The sequence below is a fragment of the Cinclus cinclus genome, chromosome 5 (assembly GCF_963662255.1).
Source record: "Cinclus cinclus chromosome 5, bCinCin1.1, whole genome shotgun sequence".
Lineage (NCBI taxonomy): Eukaryota > Metazoa > Chordata > Aves > Passeriformes > Cinclidae > Cinclus > Cinclus cinclus.
In genome coordinates this window covers 25654781-25676655 of record NC_085050.1, presented here as the reverse complement: position 1 = coordinate 25676655, position 21875 = coordinate 25654781, and the positions used below count along the sequence as shown (strand labels likewise).

Genomic DNA, 21875 nt, shown 5'->3' with positions numbered 1-21875 from the left:
GATGTATTTCCACTGAACTTTACAAGATCTTTTTCTTTCAATGTGGTTTTGCAGTGAGAGTTTCTATAGGTCAGACTGGTCTAAGAGAAGGAAAGAAAGTAAAGAAAAGAGCCTATGCACCATCTCGGTACAGACCTTGAACTCTAAAGTTCAACACAGGCACCTGAGGGGTGCAAAAAGCCACTTGACTTATTCTGGCTGTAGGTTTGGGGTGGCTGGATGCGACTGTTGCGCATGATGGATTATGAAGGAAGGCACTGTAACCCCGGGGGTCACTGGGACATGAGCAGATCTGCGATGGGCATTGAAGAGGAGCAGCCTCAGGGTGCACAGCCCACTCGGGATGGGGGAATCCTGTGCCCACCACCACACCACGGCCCAGCCCGGAGCCCTGCGAGAACTCATTCTCACCGTGGTTTGGCAAGAGAAATGCTGTAGTCCAAACACAGCTTTCACACAATTTAAAGCCAGCCGGGACCAAGAATCTAGATTTTGAGGGAGAGTTTGCAACCTGCTCCGAGTTATGCAATTTGCTTTCTTCTTGTACTTCACGGACAGTATTCCAGACAGCTCCCGATGGGTCTAGGGGGTGTGGGACATTTCAGTTCAGCTTCTCGCCGTGCCGTACCCGCCCCAAGTGCGGAGGGCGCCAGGGCAGTGCGGCCGCCCCCGCCGCTTCCTCCGCGGGGAGCCGTGCTCGGCGGGAGGAGGAGGAGGAGGAGGAGGTGCCTTCCCGGGCCGGAGCGAGGCAGGACGGTGCCTCTCTCCCTCCCTCTCTCCCTCCACGCCGCCGGCGTCCGGACTCCTCCCGCGACAGCGGCCGGGACACGCAGGTAAGGCAGAGCCGGGGGTGCCGAGCGGCGGGGCCGGCCCGCTGGGGGAGCGGGGCTGTTCCGTGCAGCGCTCCGCCGGCCGGGGCTGCCCCAGCGCGGGGACCTGTCCGGGGTGCCGGCGCACGGAGCCCGCCGCAGCCGATGGCGGGTCCGAGCGTGTGCCAGAGCGCGGGGGCTGCTGCCCGGGGGCGCGGGTGTCGCAGCAGCTGCAAGCGGGAGCAGTGACAAAAGCCGGCTTTTAAACCTTTGCTTAAAATTGCTCTAACTGTGTAATATAAGGGGCTGTGGCCCCGGCTGCCAAATAAATTTGAAAGGCAACCTTGCTGAGTATTTCCTTGTTTATGCTACTTTCTTCCCCGAGTCTTACCTCCATGTAACCACTGTGCTTTGGTAAGACTGTTTCGCCTCGTCTCAAGGGAAAAGTTGCCTCCTGTTGAGTTCAGTTATCCTGATAACTCCTGCTGCTTTCTGTCCCACATTGGGTTACGCTTTTTTTGGCAGTGAATGCTCTCACATAGCCCTGTGCTGGGATACAGCACACCTGTTGTTTGTTCAGTAGGTGACGAGACTCGCGTGGTGCTTTTCCACAGGCTTCCTTTCTGCACCCTTAAAAGTTGGAACGCGTCATTATTTGAGCTGTAAACTGAACTTTTAGGACAGGCATGGCCGTGAGCTCCCTGCTTGAAATGACAGATACTATTCTGAAATACTTAGGGTTGTCTTATGAGTCAAATACTCTATGGATGGAAAAACTGACTGTAGCAGAAATGCAGGCAGAAAGGTGTCTTGCGAGTACTTGCTTCTGGAGCATTTGTTTTCATTTTAGAGTGGTTCTGATACTCTGACTGTCTGACCCATGACAGAAGATGAAGTTTTGTTCAGTTTCTCAAAACTCTTCAGAGACTGGAAGAGGGGTTATTAATTACTGCTCTTATATAAATATTTAGAGTATTTTGGGCTATCAGAAAGCATGTGCTTGTCTTTCCTTCTAACACACCAGCTGTGCTGCTCAGATCATGTCACCTGTGTGGAGGAGGCCCTTTAGGTGTCCTGGTCTTGTTTGCTGGGTATTCCTCTTGCAGGTGGAGAGGTAGCTCCCAGATGGGAGTTACTCATAGCCATTTGATAGTTGTGGTTTCTAAGGGGACAGCAGGAAAGGGCTCATTTGCTATCAGACTCTCCTCTGATATGCTTTATGCTTCTCTGGGGCTTATTTTATGTTTTATTTTTTGTGAGATACATTTTATCATGAAATGATCACAATTATCTCTGCACTTAGTGCCTTATTTGTTCCTCTAAATTTCTAAATGAATATTATGATTGTTTTGAACCAAATGGATGATTTCTATGTGAGCTTGTCTGCTGAAACCACTGAAAGCAGAGCAGCTTGATTATGTTTGGCACTTTTTTTGTTTTGATAAGGTAATCTCATAGGTGTGCAAATCAAAACTATACTGGCACTTACACCTCTGTCTTGAAGGAACTCTGGCTATCAATTGCCAGACTTGCTTTCATTAGCCCTTCAAAATTTATATCATTTGTACCATCTTTTTTTTATGTTAAGGTAGAATTTTTAAAGTCTTTGAAATATTTTAAAACCATTGACTGTGAGGCAGCTTGAACTATGTCCTAAGTTAAATAACATTTTACTACTTAGTTGTAGGCGTTGTGGATTTGGCATTGTAGCGCATCCACTAGGCTGCCTACAGTAGATAAAAAGAGAGAAAAATAATAGATAAACAATAAATAAACAATATAAAACAATATCAGCTCCATATTTTTTCATCTTGCCCTGAAACAACATTGTATTCAGAAATGCCATGATATGTGATATCCTGTAATGTAGTTAAAATAGCTGGGAAGTGCTTAATTTAACAGAATTGCTTGGAAACATCAAGAAAATGTAGGTACAACCTATTGTATATTTCATTCATTGTGTTATCTCATAAACTGGATGCCCAAGATAAGGTGCAAAATTTTATAAGTTTCATACAAATGTTTATACCTCAAATATGCAAAACGTTTTCTGTTTCTTAGACAATGGAAGTCTGTGCTGCCTGCTGTCAATGCAAAGGTCATGGAAAATAGTCTTTAGCCTTTGTTAACCATTGATGTCTATGTCTAAGATGTTTTTCTACTTTTACTTAGTTTGAATTTTTTCAGTAACTTATTACCTTTTCACCGCTGAACTTGGAACCGTTCTTTGAAAAAGGAAGATCTGTGCATGCCAAATAATCAGTTGTAGCAGCCTACAATGACTCTCCTGCAGAAGCAGTGTAAGGAACTATAAAAACTGGAAAGTGTAGAAAACAATTGTACTCAGAGTGAAGTACAGGTTGGCATAATGAAGAAAGCCTGAGATGGCGGACCTTTTATATTCTTAATTACACATATGTGCTCCCGAAGGACATATATAATATATTTTTGTGTTTGTGCTACATATACTTTTATTATTATATAGATGCATCTATTTGCACAGAATTACCAATACCTTGTCTGGAAAGTCTTGGCTATGGTCACCGTTGTTGCACCGTGAAAATTAGAGCAGTGAAGTTCATTAAATTACCTGCTCGTACCCATAGCTTTCTCCATTATGCAAAATGCAAGGGGAAGACTCTCGCTACACTGGCTGCATCCTTTGCTCTTTGTTGAGGAGGGATCAGCCCAATTTACCCTAATTCTTCTGGCCAGGACCTCATGCTAGCACTAGGCATTAGAGGTATTACTGATATAATGGAACACAACTCTCCAGAAACCCATGAAATTGCACTGGTGCTTTACCAAGTGACCACTCAGGCCTCAAGAAATGTATTTTTGTTAATGGAGTGGTTTACTTCTAGCAGCAAATCACCAGTTTGTTCTGCCAGCCCTCAGGCAGAGGTGCATTCTGCTCTCCTGCTTCTGGTCTGTTTTTCCAAGTGTATTTTCCAAAGGAAAAAGTATTAGGAAAGAAAGCAATGTGTAAGGAGGGAAATTAGTGCTTGGGTGGACACCTATCCTCTTTGTCTGGTGTGGCAGAAGTGGAACTGGGCAACTGAGCACTGCCCCGTGGCCATTACAGCACCGGCAGTTCTCAGTCATCCCCTGCCCTGGCTCAGCTGCACGGGCTATGATTCAGAGTCAGGAAAACACCACGTGAGGTAAAACCTTGAAAAACAGATATGCAACTATGTACCCATGTGAAGATAGTCTCATTGTAGAAGGTGCTTTGTGGGGAGGGGAGCAGGTTTTTGCATTTCCGGGGCACGGATGTGTGATGGAGAGAAAGCCATTTCTTACAAGTACTGTGAAGTGTGGCCACTGTGTTCAGATGGGGTCATGAAATCTTGGGAAGAATTACCAAAGTCTCCTGAGAGTAGGTCCGTCCATCATGGGCAGGGTTTACCTTTCTTAGGGAGAATAACATCAGCTAGAACTTGTATTTGGTGTGGACAATACCCAAACATTTAGGAGGAAATCACATTCTTTGCTGAAAGACACCTCTTGGTTCTATGACTGTCCTGTTTTCTGGGCAGTTCAGTAAAGCTCACGCTTAGCATGATGTGGTCCTGCCTTTGTGTGGTGGGCAGCAGATAGGGTTTGAAGGAGCCAGCTGCAAAAAGAGGAGTTGTTCTGGGAGAGTCTGAGCCTGGCCCACAGCTGATGTACATGAGCTGTCTCCCATCTGCTGAGGCCAGCTGTGGGACTCAGGTTTTGGTAATGGGAAGGAGAAGTGTTTGGCCATGTTTGTGGTCACAGCTCCTCTGCTGAAGCAAAGCACCGGGCTGCCAACTTGGCTACTCTGTTTCATCTCCTAAGGTAAAAATCCTTCGCAACATTAAACAAATGCAGGGAAAAAGGAAGTAGTAGTGTGCTGAGGGATGTGGGACCTGAGCAAAGGCTTTCTTGGCACTCCTGCTTTTTCTCATTTCCATTTCTCTTATCAGCACATATGTGAATCCGTACCACTTTGCCACACATAGAGTATAACTTCATGTAGGCTCAAGTAGGTCACAGCTGAGTTTCCTGTGAGGAGGGGTTTCATTCAGCCTTGTGCCTTTTACAGACTGTGATCGGATTAATTTGTAAGATCTAGGTCTTTTTTTCAGTTGAATGTGGGACAGAAAAGCATGGCTTTGAGTAGTAAAGAAAGCAGAATTCTTCCTTCTGAAAGAGGGTCTCGGTAGGACACTGGGTTCCTGCCCTTCCAGGGAGTATGAACTGTACACTAGACTGGGACAAACTCCTGACCATTTATGTTTATGAAACAAACAAAAAAGGCTCTCTTTGTTTGTTTGGTTTTTTTGTTTGTTTCTTTTTTTTTTTCCTTTCTGCAGGATAGCTGCATAACTCACCCTCAGTCCAGGTGATATCCGCCCTTTCATTTTAGCTGAACATTGTAAATCTGTCCTAGGCAGCCCTGTGAACAAATCTTGTCAGATTTGCTGTGCTAGCTTACAGGGCAGGTGAGATAATTTTACTACCTATACTAATAGATTCAAGGTTGCTACTTGTCCTGTGGATTACAGGATGTCCTGCATCACAGGGCGAGCTCCATACCCTGGCAGAAAAATTAACTGTGTGTGTGTTTTACCTGCCTCCCTGCCCCTATTCTGAGCACGTCTTCCCAGCTGAACTTGCAGACCATGTCAATTCCCAGTGCCATGGCAGGAGGAGAAGAGTGGCCACTCTCCCACCTTGGATTGTGTGACTCAGTTCAGGGGATGTGCAAAGTGAGTTGAGCTGAATGGGCCTTTCTCTGTCCCACGGGAGATCCTCTAAACTGGTAATCTTAGGTATATTTTGGAATCTTTTGAAATAAAAATTTCTACCTAATCTATATCTAGAAAAGGTGCTTAAAATAATATTTTTTTTACAGGAAGAGATCTAACACTCCAGTATTAAGAGTGGCTGGTTCAAAACTGCTATTGCAACTTGAATTCAGCTTGTTTACACATAATCTGTTGCATGTTTAGTTATGTAGCCACATGTGATTTTGCTGTTTCATTCAGACCATGGCTGGCTGGACTGTTGTTTCAGTTTGCTTTGTCACAGTCAGCCATGAGGACCACCTCCTCCTCAGAGCTGCAGGCTGGCAATCAGTCATCCTCAGTGGACCTCAAATATAGCAAGTTTGGTTGTTGGAAGGAAACATTTACAGCTGCAGTGTGTGAGATGAACTGTGAGGATCTGCTTTATCAGCAGAGAGTTTGGAGAATGGCATGGTGAAAGGCTGTGGAGGGTGAGAGCAGTGAGAGGAGGGCCATTGTTCTGTGTCAGGGGCTGCAGGCAGCCTCTTTGCCACCACAGCTGGTTTCTCTTCCCACCAAGCTACTCTCTCCAGCCATGAAGGGGATTACAGCTTTCTGATGAAAAAGATAAAAGTTGTGGGCAAGCAGCAAAATTCCCTCAATTTGGTTTAGCTACTTTTCTGGATCTCTTAACCTGAAACTAACTCTGAAAGTCAATGTGAATGTGACGCAGGCAATCCTAATGAAAACCTGAGACCTAAACATAAAGGACTGTCTTATCTTACCTTTGCAGTGCCTTAACTTTACTTCTTGTAATTTTGACCTTAATGGGACTGGATTATGGTAGCCCAAGTTCTGACGATATTTGATTGATTCTCTAATATCCTTGTGTCTCACCACAGATAAGTAGAGCTGAGTAAGATACCATCAAGCATTAATGACTGCATTGCACGATGCCTCAAAGAGTTTGAGCTGAATGCTGTTCCTTAAGACCATAAATGTCTTGTGACACCTGACAAGTGCTCTCATTCCCGGTTTAACTTGCAACAGTTGAAACACCTCAATCTCTGAGATCTGACATCAAGCAGAGCAGAGATACCAGCTGCTCTGGTAGAGATGCTCACTACCTTGCATTAGCCAGAGGAAAAGGGAAAACCCAAGACCACAGCCTGCGTCAGTTGTGTTTGTTTTCAGATTCAGTGAGAAACTTTTCCTCTGAATTAATACATATATATTGACATGAATGAAGCTGAAGTCCTTTGGTGTTCCTTATTGCTTAGGATGCACAGTGTGCGAAGAAGAAATTCTTCAAGGTCACAGCCTGGCTTTTCAGTCCTGTATGGGGATACTTTATTAGCGAGTGACTGAAATGCAAGTAAAAGCAAGGATTTCTTTCATTACCTCCTGTGGATAGACAGGTGTTCAGCCATCCTCAGGAAAGCAGGTCTAATCATGCAAAGCAGTTTCTTGGGAAGACAAGCACCATAACCCCAAAAGTCTCCCCTTCCTCTTCCTTCCCCCTCCACTTTGCATACTGAGGTGATGTCACATGGTCTGGAATACCCCTTTGGTCAGCTTGGGTCACCTGTCCCAGCTGTGTCTTCTCCTAATTTCCCATACATCCCCCGTCTCCCTGCCAGTGTGGCAGTACAAAAAGCAGAAAAGTTCCTGGCTCTATGCAAACACTGCCCAGCAATAACAAAGCCATCTCTGTATTATCAACACTGTTTCAAAACACAGCCCTGTATTAGCCACTGTGAAGAACGTTAACTCTACCCCAGCCAAAATAAGCACACCTATCCAACATAACAGAGTAAGAGAGTCTGGAATTGCAAGATAAGCACGCTGACCTTGCCAACATCACTGCTTTGCCACGCATGGGAACAGTAGTTGAACATCTCAGCTGAATTGTAAATGGTCGGTCATTTTGTGTTAGATCTCTTGTGCTTGTTTTGTAGTGGAGGGGGATGTATCCTGGGAGGACAACACGGGAAAATGCAACAAATGAGAACTTAGATATTTTCTGATCCCCACCCACTGCCTTGGGTTTTTCCTGCGCAGAAGGCAGTTCTGACCTGTAACTTTAGATATATTGTTTAGATATAGATAAATGTTGCTTTTTCACACCTATTGACTGACTAGTCCCAACTGACAGGACTCAGTAGGTGTGAAAAAGCAACATTTACCAAGTGGCCTTATAATACTACTTCAAAATAAAGACTTTGAAGGTAAATACATCCATTAGTCTTCATGTGAGACGGGCCAATAATTCATCATCTGAATCAAATTTTCAGCTTTGTCTTCAGTAGAAGTTCTCATGTTTGTTGAAGTATTTCTTACTGTTTAGCTTCCACGGAGCCTAGCAGATGGAGAACATGCAGTTGCTTAGGGAAAAAAGGTCTTGGAGTGTTTGGAAAGCGAAGTAACTGAGGAAGTATTAGTTATTCCCTGTGCATAAAGACAGTCATAATTTGTATGTATTGGGTTAGACCGTGTCAAAAGAGTGTCTTGAATACTGAAATAAATTGAGCTTGTTTTTGGTGTAAGATATCATGTGCTTACCCGAGATTGTTTAGCATTTGGGGAGACAAGTTCAAATTGTGAAGAAAGTTAATTAAATTGACTCCTTTATGGTAGTTGAAAAGGGGGATACCCTCAGGCACCGTTGACCTATTTTCTTTTTATATTTTTCTTTCCCATAGATTTGATTTGTTATTCTCATATTTGCAGTTTTGTGTACAGTAGCAGTTGTCCTCATACTTGATAGTGAGCTTTAGGACTCTTCAACAGAGTTAGATTCAACCTCTGATTCAATAGGTTCAACCTCTGATTCAATGGAGCTTTTATTTTTCCAGCCCTCTAAATCTTCAGCTTCTTGGAGAAGTAGGAAAATCTTTTGCACAAGAATTGCCCATTTCCTTTGCCAATCTCATCTTTGAATGTTTCTTTAGTAAGTATTATAATTTCTTTTCCCTTCTTATTGGCAGGGGACTTCTGGAAAAAAAAGGTGGAAGCAGCACTCTGCTTTACTAAATGTCCAGCCAGTGGGGTAGTGGTGGAGTAGCCTTGGTCTATGTAGAAGTGAAGCATATAGACTCTGCTCTTTAGGAGCTTCTGCTCCTCCAAACCAATGCCATGCAAGTTTGGAGTCAGTTCTTCCATGTCCCTCTCTAACCTTACTTTGAAAACACTTGTTGAAATAAAGCAGATTGTTTCCTTTCGAAGATACATAAATATGTAAAAGGGACCAGTACACCACATACCTCTTCCCAGTTCAGATCCTGTCCTTCCCTCTCAGTTCTTTATCTTTTACCTTTTCTCTGTCAGGTGAGGGTCAATTATATTTGTGCAGGTAAACCAAGCCAATATTCTTCACCAGACCTTTATGCTGCACAAGTGAATCAAAAAAAATCTCTTTATGCTCTGCCTCATCTTGCTAGCTACAGTCAAACTTCTTGCAGCATTCTGAAGTGCTGGTGATGGCACCATAGAGGGCAAAACCTGCTGGATGACAACAGAAAACTGTTTGCCATTTTCACTCTGCTTTATACATGGTATTTAGAATAAAAATAAACCTGATCTACAAAGTCTGGACCTGGGCAAATCTGCTGTCTGCCTTTTAAGGCTTAATTACAAATACTGAAGTTTCAAAGTCCTTTTGTTTTTGTGCCTTGCTTTCCCATGTCCCAAAATAATTTTCAGCTTTATTGTCTTGCAGCAGAGAACATTACAAATGACAGAGATTTTTGGTCTGAATAAACTGAAGGCAAAATACTCAATGCAAGTTTATAAATATTACAAAGTTTTTGTGTGGGAGAAATAAGAAAACTACAAGTACTCTGCCCTAGAGGAGTTGAGGATAGTGAAAACTGTCAGTCCATCTTTTGTATGGTATCTCACACTATCCCACAGCGTTGCTAGCTCAAACTTAGCGCTAAATAATTTCATGTAAAAAATGCCCATGTCAACATGTTTTCTTCATCATGGCTGGTAATAATGTATTTTTTATTTCATAAATTTCCTGAATAATTTTGTTGTGAAGAAGGTGCCCTCTAAAGCTGTGAAAGGATAACTTAGTAACTGGAGCATAGGGATTGCAGGAAATCCCAGTAAGGAGCTATAGCTGAGTTTATAAATGATTTGGAGATGTGTACATGTCATTCCACTAAATCATCATTGTAAGGGGAAAAGAAACCCTTTTGGTGCTCTTACCATTTTTCCTGAGCTGTTCTGTGCACTTGGGCTCATCTTCTCTTTTGCCATGCTTGATGAGCTGATGTTCCAGTTTGGGTGACCACCAAACCACTTCAATGTCAGCTGACCCTAAGAGGGACCATCACTTGTCATCATTGTTTTCTTTGCTTACCCCAACCACCTAAGTTAGAATGCTAAAAGGAAACAAATTATGTATTTTGTAAAATGTAGTTAACCTGTTTCCAAGAGATTTTGGAAAACTGGTTCTGACTGTGATAAAATGCTCTTTCTGTGTACATGAGCACCTTTCAGCTGAATAAAGACTATTTGGCAATGTCACATGGACAGAATCTCCAATCAGAATTGTCACAGGGTTATCCCTTAGCCTGTTTACTTTTAAACCTATATTTCGTACTGACAAATATGAATTTTGTTTTCACAGCATTTGATTATGTGTAAAATTAGCCATTTATTGTTTGGCTGATTTTCGAAGAGAAAACAAGTTTTTGCAAATCTTTGGCTATAATTTTGAAATCCGTTAGAAAGTAGTCCCCCCAAATTACATTTGTCACAGTTATTTATAAAAAAATCCAAACTTGCATATGACAGAAGTGGTTTCTGAGAGTCTGCTGTTAAAAAAAAATAAAGGAGGAAAAAAGTAAATCTAAATATTTCTAATCTAAATCTCTCCTTTTTCTGGATATGATGCATTTTGTATATTATTACAGTATTTTCCCCCTGAATTTGAATTTTGAAGTTATGATGGATTTTCGCTAAAGCCTATCTCTTTTGTATTTGCATTTCTGTGAAATTTACCTTTTGAACAGGGATTAGCAGTTGTATTTTATTTTATTTTTTTAGTTTGAATTTGCAACCTTAGATATGGGGCAAAAAGGCAATACAAGAATGTACTTTGCAACCCTTGCTTACACTGAATAGTAATTATTCAAATAAGCCTGTGCTGGGCACTTATGTAAATAACTGTCACATGTAACTCAGTTCATAGTTTCATGATAAAGCAACAGAAGCTCCAGCAGAAAAAAACAGAGTAAGGAGTTCTCCTTTTCTTGTTCCTTCTGTACTGTTTCTGCTTTCTACTCAGAGGAGCACTGTGCTGTGCTGCCTGCCCCACTGCAGACATTTGCAGGGACACAATATGAGCTTGATCAGCAAACTGAGATCTGAATTAAATAAAATGAAGGAGGAAAAGTATTCTGAAACTTACAGATTTGAGGAAGGATTGCAGGGTATTGCTTGGGTTTTAAAAATCAACATTTTGACTGATACTTTAAAAAACTGAAGTAATGAATATTCTATACTTTTATTTATTTTTTTTAATCTACTGCCCTAGGAGATACATTTTCAATGTTAAATATCCATATCAGGAGTTGGTATGGGTTTGGATTGGTGCGTCCCAAATCTGAAAAAGGGCAGTTGTGTGCCATGCATGAAATCCAAGTCAGAAAGCTGTGGATGCTGATTTCTAAGAGGGATTGTCTGTCTTGATTGCCCATCAGTTTAGCATTAAGACTTTGCCCTGAAGGACACAAATTCCTAGGGAAATTTTACCATCACTAAGGAGGTGTTGAAACTCAGAAAACAGTTCCACCTTGCTTTTAATTTTCTTTTCAGCCACAAATATTTCCTCCTAGTGTTCCTTTTGTATTGTTTCAGGTGTGTTTTTCAAAATGCGTTTTTTTCTTGTGAATGAAACGACTGTGTGGTGCAAAGATTTGTGCCTTAAAAAGTGACAATTACTTGTTACGTTTTCATCAGAGAAACCCTGATCAGACTGGATGCACTTTCTCTTTTTTGCTTGCATTGGGAGCATCATACATTTATCCACCTCTTTGAATGTTGAAGGTGCTTGCAGTCCAGCTGGCTTACAGTGACTAATTGTTTCAATAAACAAACACAGTCTGGGAGTTGAGAGTGGGAACCAGAAGATATGTGGGGTGGGAGGTGTTGCAACACCTGAGCTTACCACATCACTTGGTGGCTCAGTTTCCCCCGTGAAAATTGGGAAAGGTGGCATGCATAAGAAGCTCTGTCTACAAGTGAAAATGTACTTTGTGCATTTGGACCAATATTGACTTAGAAGGCTTATCTGAACAGATGTTTTCATTTGTTTTGAGGAAGGTGTATGGTGACTTCATGGCTGTACAGATTAATACTTGTATATAACGTGAAGATGGGAAACACAAGCTGATGCAGATATTTTGTTACTTAAAATTGAGTATGTTTTCCTGCCCTGAGAAAAGCTATGAATCTGTAAGTCTTCCTGATTTCTGCCATAATTCTGAGTCTTCAGCATCTCTGCAAATTAGTTCATATTTGTTATTGTGTAACCAAGGTTGGCAGGGAGCAAGGTAATTCCTTGGCACGAGTGTTATTGTGAAAAGTTTATATTGGGTGTCAGCCCAAAACTCCCACAGCTGTTTATAACAAGATAACAATGTGTCATGCAAACAGCTTCATATTCTGAGGGATGGTCTGGGAACGAAGGAGTATTTGGGGGGAAGCAGGGGAAGGGAAAGTGTGCAGAAAATGTCTAAAACTGTACTGAAGAGAAGTAGTGATACATGGGCTTGATAAGAGCTAAGTGTGGCTGTTGCAACGCTTCTTAAGGGAGCATTGCTATTCTGAAAAAGAACTTTCAGAATAATAGGTGAGGGTTCAGTTATCCTGAGTACTATTTATCAAAACAGAAATGTATCTAGAGCCATTGTCTTGGAAATTACCCCAAATAAAACAGGTTTCTGTGAACAAATGCAGATTCAAAGGCTGATCTTGTGACCTGGGAAACTGGTTCTAATCTGCTGAAATCTTCATAGCAGAGATAATTCAGTGTAGCTACCAAGTGCAGACTTTTACTGATGTTTATATTTTTAACCCTGATTTTGTCAAAAGGATTGTTTTGATTCTTGTGTCATGTTAATGTAACCTGGTAGAGAAATGAAATGTATTAGCATTATCAGTACTGAGATTTGAAATTATAGTTAACTTTGAATCCTTCATGCACTCTCTTATGCAGCATTCTGGGGATCTCTGAGTTCATTTTTTAAAGTGGAAAATAATTATGTTTTTGTTAAGTACAGGCAGAGGATTTTTACTATTGAGAACAGTAGAATTGTTTTGAGTGGGAGAGCCTGTGATGGGATCCCTTAAAGTTTTGTGTGCATTAAGCTGGTCTGAAAGTTAATACTGACTTTTAATTTTTTAGATAATGTTTGTATTTTCAGTTTGTGGTAGTATTCTTCCTTCTGCAATTACCTTTAAGGTTGCAGATTTATTTTTAGAAGGGCAACAAATTAGAATTGGTCAGCTTTAGTAGCTAAATAACATATCCAAGACAATTACTGATGAAAAAAGTCTGCCTTCTTTCCAGAATGCAGTATGACAGATTGCCAACAAAATATGTATGTGTATGCATTTCAGAAGAAGGGAAATAACAAAAAGAGATTATTGATAATAATCATCATTTGCAGCCAAATAATCAATATTTACTTATGCATCCTAGCCTGGTCTTATTTTGTAGTTCTATTTAAACCACTGAATATTTTTTTTTTTTTTAACATAGGAGGAGGCATTCTTAGGAAAGGAAAGGATATTTTAAAGCTGTTAACAACTACTTCCAGCTGTTGAGATAGCAGTAGCATGGGATATGAGAGCTCAGCTGGTCAAACCAGGGAGTGAAAAGTAGCATCAAGACTAGACTGGAAGGCAAAGGGTGTAATTTCATGTATTGTGACAGCAATTAATCGTTCACAAAATGAGACACCCTAAAGTGAGGGGTTTCTGCATTTGATTTTATTAAAAATTGAATCGTGTAAGGCAATGTTGTGAGGAGGTTTGTGGTTTTTCAAGATTCTCTGCCACAATTCTGTGAAATGTACTGTTTTGTCCATGCTGAAGTTATGTTGCCTGCAGAGAAAAATGTGCATGCCATTTCCCCAGTGAATTCTGAAATACCCTAAGAAGTAAATAGGTGCATAAAGTAAGCCCTGTGAAAAAGGAATGATTTTTTTGTTTTACTCTAGGGCTTTGGTCTGGGCTATCCCCCCGCCCCTCCACACAGCTGAGAGATTGTTCACAGTCACTGGTGCCTCAGCAGATGCTGCTGTTCCTTCTTCAAGCCATGGCTTCAGCTCCAGCTGTGCTGCTCTAGCCTGAGCTGCTCTCCATGGGCAGGGTTGGCAGAAAGTGAGCACAGCTAAAGGGAATGGGAAAAAGATTTCTGGAACAGCTTCTCCACAGCCTCTCCCACACCCTTCATTCCTGCCTCTGTGCCACTTCATTTAATGTGTCTGTGCAGGCAGCTGCCTCTGCTGCATGATGAAATGTCTGGTTGGATCCCCTCCCTAACCTGCTTCCCAGCCCAGAAGGAGGAACACCTGCACCTGCACAGGGCAGGGTGGCATGACGGGACAGTGGTGAGTTGCTGAGGGAGGAGGTCAGCTGTGTTTAAGCTGGCATCATTGCAAAGAGCAGAGAGATTGCCTGACTATGTCTCCGGAAGGACCCTGGAGCCAAATTAGCAAGCAAAGTGGGTGTGCAAAAAAATTAGCAAAGCTGTGGGTGTATCAGCCACGGTGTAGAACTTAAAGCAGCTTGACACTACAGACCAAACCTGTCTGAATTAATTTGCTTGATTTTGATGGTCAGCGTGAAGTCTTTCTAAACAGAAGTTGGAAGGCATATGTATAGCAGTTTCTGAAAAATAAGCTTAAGTTTTTTGTTCTCCAACTGACATCTTCTAAACAACTATTTGTGTCTGAAAATTTTCATTAATAAAATTGGGGTAAATTTTCAAAACTACTTTCACTGATCCATCTTAGGAGCAAAGGCTTGCAGTAAATAGGATTACATCAGGCTGATGACTGGTCCCTAGTGGAGTTCTCCAGGGCTTCATTGTAGGCCCAGCACTCTTCAACATCCTCATAAACAACTTGAATAGATTGAAAGAATACTAAATGAGTTTGCCAAAAATACTGATTTGGGAAGAGCTTTTGACTGCCTCAAGGGCAGAAAGAGAGAGAGCCCTTGACAAATTAGAGAGATGGGCAATTATCAACAATATGAAGTTTGAAAAGGGCACATTCTGGATTCTGCACCTGGCATGGGGCAACCCTGGTTTTGTCTACAGACGAGGGAATGAGAGGCTGGAAAGCAGCATTATGGAAAGAGACCTGGGGGTCCTGGTTAATGGCAAGATGAACAAGAGTCAGCAGTGCCCTGGCACCCAGGTGGGCCAGCCTGGAGTGTCCTGGAATGCATCAGGGACAGCATCACCAGCCAGGCAAGGGAGGGGATTGTCCTGCTCTGCTCTGAGCTGGGGCAGCTTCACCTTGAACATTGTGTGCAGTTTTGGGCCCCACAATGTAAAAAAGACATTAAGTTATTGGGGGGTATCTGAAGGAGGACAAGGATGGTGAAGAGCCTAGAGGGGAATCCATATGAAGAGTGTCTGAAGTCACTTGGTATGTTCAGTCTGGAGGAAACTGAGGGGAGATTTCACTGCAGTTGCGACTTCCTTGAGAGGGGAAAAGAAGGGGCAGACACTTCTCTTTCATGACCAGTGACAGGACCCAAGGGAATAGCCTGAATTTGTGTCAGGAGAGGTTTAGGTTGGGTATTAGAAGATGGTTCTTCACTTAGAAGATGGTTGGGCACTGGACCAGGCTCTCCAGGGAGGGGGTCACAGCACCAAGCCTGACAGCTCAAGGAGCATTTGGACAATGCTCTCAGACAAATGGTGTAATGCTTGGGGCTGTCCTGTCCTTGGGGCCAGGAGTTTGACTTCCAAGATCCTTGTAGCTCTCTTCCATGCAGTATATTCTATGATTCTATGATCTTCAATTCTGTATATAAAACTATTTCACAAATGGCATTTATACATGCACAGACCTTAGCAATTAAAACTTCTGTACAGGTTAGAAACTTCTGTACAGGTTTGTGGTGAAGCAGTTGCAGTCTGCTCTCTGCCTGGAGCACATTTCAGACTTCTCACCCATATTCTCTGTGACAGAGGCTGCAGTGCACCTTATTTTATCCCAGTCACGTACAGCTTTTGGCTTCCTGGGTATGTGCCAGTGCAGCCCTCAGCTGAGCAAAGCCTGAACTTCTAAGTCTAATCATTAACTTCTGTAAACTTCCAGGTGAGCTCCAGCTTTCTGTATATCCGGGCAGTTTCGTTTATAAGTAGAAACTCTCTTTGCTACAGACATCTCCAGTTCCGTGATCCTCCAAACATCTGGTAATGTTTTATTCCTCATCTTCACAGGAACTGATGTTCAATGGCTAGAAGAGAGCTGACAAGTGGCTGAGATGAATACGACTACTATTCTACAAGAGACTTTGATTAAAAGATCACAGCAGAAGAAGAGGACTTCTCCCTTAAACTACAAAGAAAGACTTTTTGTACTTACAAAGTCTATGCTAACATACTACGAAGGTCGAGCGGAGGTAGGAGACACAGATTTATACTACAAATTGCCCTTGTTCCATTTTGCTTTTGTATGATACTGGCTTTTTTTTCCTACCATATATCATGCTATCAGGAGCTGATCGGGAAAATGGTCATTAGTGGCCATGAAAGTGAGCTGGCATTTCTCTTATTTATAATGCAAGTTGACAGAGGTGTAGATAACTTACCTGAGAGTCAATGTGAATTGGTTCTCAATTGGAGAAGTAGTGCATATCCAGGATGGCAGAAATTATATAAAACAGTGTTTAAAAGTGGTCATCAAAGCTGTTTTTTTTCTCTCTCCAGAGAGCTGAAAGATCAGTGCGATGATGAGTTGGGGAAAAGGTAGAAAAAGTAACAATTGCATTTTCTTGTAGCTGTGTGTATTGTGAAAGCCATTGCATTCACACCTGGCAATTAACTGCATTTGAACAGGAGAAAGAGCATTTGATAGGAGCAGTGCATTGCAGACCAAGTTCAGCAGAGACGAGATCCATTAGAGTGGATCATACAACCTGGTGATTGAAATGAAGCTGGAAGCAGTTTATCTTTGACCATACAAACAACTCATCCTGGTTGCCACTTTCTGTATAAATTCAGTTACTCGGGAAGTCATTAGTGTAAACTATGCAAATCCTCAGACCAGCATTTTTTCAAATCAGCTCCAGACTCAGTTTCATCAAGGTCACCTGCCCGCAGAGTGCCCTGTCACATCCTTAGTGCTGGGGGTGAGATTTTCCACTTGTGTGAGGCTACTTTCCATGTTTGTCACATGCTGAAGAGGATTAAAATGACTGCAGTAGCTTGTGAAACATGTTGTATGCCTTGGGAAGCCATTTAACACATAAAGCTTAATGGAGGGAACTCTGCAACCTCTTGTGTTGGCTGTCTTACCTCTGATAAAATAAGAGGGCACAGGAGAGCTAAGGCTTGCTAAGCATATTTCTCTACAAGACCTTATGGTTGCACCAGAAATGAGCATGTTACACTTAGCATGTTACAAGATGCTCACAGCAGTTTTCTCTCTGAAAGTAGCTTGGACACAGGGATTAAGAACAAGATCACAGACTGAGGTTGGAGGGAGCCTCTGGAGGCCATGTGACCCAAGCCCCCTGCTCAAGCAAGGCCACACAGAGCTGGCTGCCCAGAACCCGCTGGCTGTTGAATATCTCTATCCAGGTGGCTGTTGAGCATCTCCTTTGATGGAGTCTTCACAGCTTTTCTTGGCAGCCTATGTTAGGGCACAGTCACCCTCACAGTAAAAAAGACCAACATTGTTTCCTGATGTTCAGAGGGAGCCTGTCTTTCAGTTTGTGCCCGCTGCCTCTGGCCCTGCTGCTGGACCCTGCTGGCACAGTCCTCTTTGCACACTACTTTCAGGCATTTTATGTCCCCATTTTATGATGGCAGAGTGTGTCAGTCACTCCTATTTTGGTGACTCTGGCCTCCTCCCAGAGAGTAAAGAAGTGGGAGCTAAGAAGCCCTCTGAAATATGTCTTGCATGCTTATCCCATGTCAGCTTACTTTCAGATCAAATAGAAATGTGGCAAACAGGTTTGGCAGGTCTAGTTGTCACTTTTTAAGAAGTTGCCACTTCCAGCTTCCCCTCTTCCAGTCTTCCCCTTCCAGCTTTCCCTTTGCCCTCCAGGTTAATATCCTCTGGCTAAAATGCTTTTCCAGGAGACTGACTTGTTGATCTCTCTGAGAGGGGGTTTAACTCTCAGTTTTATTTGCAGTGAGATTAAACAGGGCAGCCCATAGTGCCCTCAGTGGAGGATGCAGTAACTTCTTTAAATATTTCCACCTAAGATACTGCCAGTTGGGCTGAAAACACACACTATGCCTATGCTATGTCCTCAGTTTGCTGCTGAAAAAGGCAGGTCCATTTCATCCCTGTCCTAGCCTTCCCAGACTCCCCCATTCAGTTGAATTCACACTGGCCCTTCTTAGAATCCATACTGCTCTGAAAAAAAATTGTTAATCATGGAATCACAGAATGGCCTGGGTCAGGAGGGACCTTGATGTTCATCTAGTTCGAACCCCTCTGACCCAGGGCAGAGACACTTTCCACTAGACCAGATTTCTCAGAGCTCCATCCAACCTGGCCTAGAGCACATCTAGGGATGGGGCATCCACCACGTCTCTGGGAAACCTGTTCCAGTGCTTCACCACCCTTACGGTAAAGAATTGCTTCCTAAAATCTAATCTAAGCCTACTCTTAGTTGGAGCCTCTTGTCCTGTCATTACATGCCCTTGGAAACAGTTTCTCTCTTTCTTGTAGGCTCCCTTCAGGTACTGGAAGGCTGCAATTAGGTCAGCAGAAAGATATTTGATCTGGTTTTATTTTTGCTGGATTGGTGCTCTGCTGGGTTGGCAGGATCTAACAAGGCTGTGTCAGGTGTTGGAGGAGAACAGGATGCTCCCACTGTTGACATCAGCAGGCTGTTAGACTGGCTCAGCCACACTGCGTTACTTTCCAGCCTCAAACCATTTTAATTTTCACTGTTCCTCCCATGTTAGATTATTTTAAACATTAATCAGCATTTTATTTTATTAACACTGTTGTCTGAAAATAGCGAGCTCTGATCTTAAAGGAGCATACCGAGTATTTTTGTCTCTTTTTAAAAAAAAAATCACAACTGGAAGACTAAGATCATCTCTCTGGCACAGTTATTCCTTTATGTCTCTGGATAACTTAAATGGCAAAGATGTTTGTGGGTTTAATTATTTGTTTGGTTATTGTTTGGGGTTTTTAGAGCCAATTTTAATGGCTATGGATATGTATTTACAGTAAAACAACTGCATATTCTGAGATAATTTATATGAAAAGAAAAAAGTTATTAGCCATCAAGACAATTCTGCCCCCTCTGAATAACTGGGGACTTATTGCTGAAATAAATGTGACTACTGTGTATGCTGGTTGAATATAAAGACAAGACAGATGAAAGGATAGGTACAGACTGATTTAATTTTGGGCTTGGCAGTATTCAAAGTCCAGATTGGTAAAATAAGTGTGGAAATCCCAAGCCAAGAGCATCTCACACCGTCATTTAATCCTCTAACTGCGGTGGTAGCAGTCTGCCAAGGGTGGTTGAGTTCTGCTCCTCTAGGCAAGTGTGCAATTCCCAGTTTGATTGTTGGCCCATTTTGAAGCATTTTCTTGTTTTCTTCCGTTTTAACTTTTATGGAAGTTCAGTAGAGAGAGTTCAAGAAAAACCCAGGGTTTGTGGGCACGTGAATAATCATACCACTTCTTTTTAAAAACAAGACTAAATTTCATTAACCAGATTAGCCAATATTCAAAGTGTGGGCAAGGTGGGATTATTAATAAAATGACATAATTAGACATTTTGTATGTCTGGTGACAGAAGTGGAACATTTATGACAACAAAAATCTGTCAACCGTAGCAAGTAATGTTCATGTAAATGCTGCTGAGAGATTCAATTGTTCTGTGCAGGCAGAAGTGGAACATCACTTGCTCATTGACCAGAAACTGAACATTATAGATGCCACTCTTCTCTGTTTTTTCCTGTTGTATCTACTGAAAAAGTCCCATATACTTTACTTGGAGTAATAAGTTATTATCTCCTAAAAATGACTACTAGCAACAGGATAAAATAATATTTTAACTTGCTCATAACTGGTTTAAATCTTTCTATACATGTTTTCAAGCAGATCAGGCCTTCTGTCATAGCACAATGACAGGGCATGCCTGCAGTGAAACTGGAACTGCACTGCTGCCAAGAGAAGAAATACAGTTTTTTCACCTTAATAATCTTTTTATTACCTTAATAAAGATACTGCTCTGCTATAAGTCATGGAGCAGGTGCATGAGGTATTGATGGAGCATAGCTACAGAATCAGAGAAGAGGCTGCATTTCAAGACTGATTTCAAAACACAGAAGCCCATGGAAGGAGAATCCTGGTTTGGGTCACCTGTACAAAGCTCTACAATTGTAATTGGTATAATGGGAAACTTAGTTTGCATAGGAAGCCAAGAGGACCTTGGTTTTACTGCTTAACTTCTGAGCATTATGGTGTTGGATGAAAAATGTGGAAGAAGTATCACCTTTAGGTTTGTTAAAAAGAAGAATGTTAAGAAGTTGGAAAATTAAAATACATTAGGAACCGAATTGCCTTAAACACCATGGAGGTAGATTTTTAATGTGAGAAATAAGAATATTTTGTTTAAGCTGGGATGTGTTCTGTTTTTGTCTCTTTTTTATTGGTCATAAATTCTGAGAATTAGTAAGTGTAGCTGTTGGGGAAAGGGCATCAATGCACTATTGTGCGATATTGGACTAACAATGATTATATAAAAATATATAAATATATAAAAATATATTAATAAATGTTATATATGCTATATTATATATTAATTGAGAGGCTGAGCTAATGTTGTTTCTTGAAGCCCTTAATGGTTTTTACCAGCTGTCATTGTTGGAAAGAGTATTTCCTGTGTTTTCCCCTAATGTTGCAAAAGTGGCTATTGAAATCTGAATGTAGTGTGGTCCATTTACAATGAAGACAAAAATTCACTGCAGTGAAATATAACTGCATTGGTCTCCAAGCACAGAGTACTGGTCATGAATGTATAAAAGTAAAAAGAAGAAGTAAAATATCTTCCAATTTTGAGTATGGAGATGTAATATAAAGTACATTTTGCTGGTTATGCTACAGTCAGAAAGACTTGAGATATGTAGTGTTCTCAAACATGTATTGTAGACTTACGAAGGCAATTTTAAACACATTTACATAGATGGTAGTAACTAGTTTGAAAGTGGGAGGTGGTAGGCATTTTTTCTCCTTGTTCTTGAGGACTGCTGCACTGTTCTTACTGTGTCAGCTGGAGATGGATTGTAGTGTGACTTTGCTATGCAACCAGATTGTCCAGCAAGGTGTTTGTAGTGTTTGAGTAAGGAAACATGAGCATGAAATATTTTATTAGGAAATCTCTTTTCAATTTTGTGTGGTTTGAAAACTCAGTATAATACTTCAGTTGTGCTTCTGGTCATTTTCCTGAGCTCTTTTCTTCCAAGAAATCCAAACATATAAGTCAGTATCAAATCAATAAGCAAATTTAAGCAATTTTGAAATTAGCTGACTTGTTTGAAAATCAAACATTTCATGCAGTGATTTAAAAGCAATCTCATTTGGAATGGCTTTCTGTATTTTTGACCAGCAATAATTTAGCTGAAGTTCTGTGGCTTTTTCCAAATTGCTAATTTCATCTTGAATGGAGTGTAGGTTTGAATGCCAAGGAGGCATTTGTGGAAATAACACCACATATGCATGGCCCTAGGTACATTTAGCCATTTTCTGTCAAAAGTGAGCTTATATCTTGAATATTCAACTTAAAATTCCCTGGAGATTTTTTTCCAAAGGATTGATGCATTTGCACTTTCATCTGTGTCTGTTTGGAAACTCAAACCTTAAATGTTTGTCTAGGAGTCCACCTTATCACTGAAATTTTAAACACTTCAGCTGGACAGTGGAAAGGAGGGCTCATTTTACCAGTATGATGGTTGGTGTCCCACAGTTCAAGTGCCCCATACACTCCTTTGCAGTGTGGCTGCAAAGAACAGCATCATTTATTCCTCTTGAGTTAGCCAGCAGGACAGACCACACAAAAATAGCATCCAAGCTACTGC

The 21875-nt window shown here is 41.6% G+C and overlaps 1 protein-coding gene across 1 annotated transcript in view; it reads left to right on the top strand.

Moving 5' to 3' along the window:
- The first annotated feature begins 794 nt into the window (after positions 1-794).
- TEC (tec protein tyrosine kinase) overlaps positions 795-21875 on the top strand; it is a 44372-nt gene continuing 23291 nt past the window's right edge. Inside the window, exons 1-2 of the mRNA XM_062492750.1 lie at positions 795-833; positions 16041-16222. Of these exons, the coding sequence (XP_062348734.1) occupies positions 16085-16222 (138 nt within the window). The 5' untranslated portion in view covers positions 795-833; positions 16041-16084. The remainder of the gene's footprint in view (positions 834-16040; positions 16223-21875) is intronic.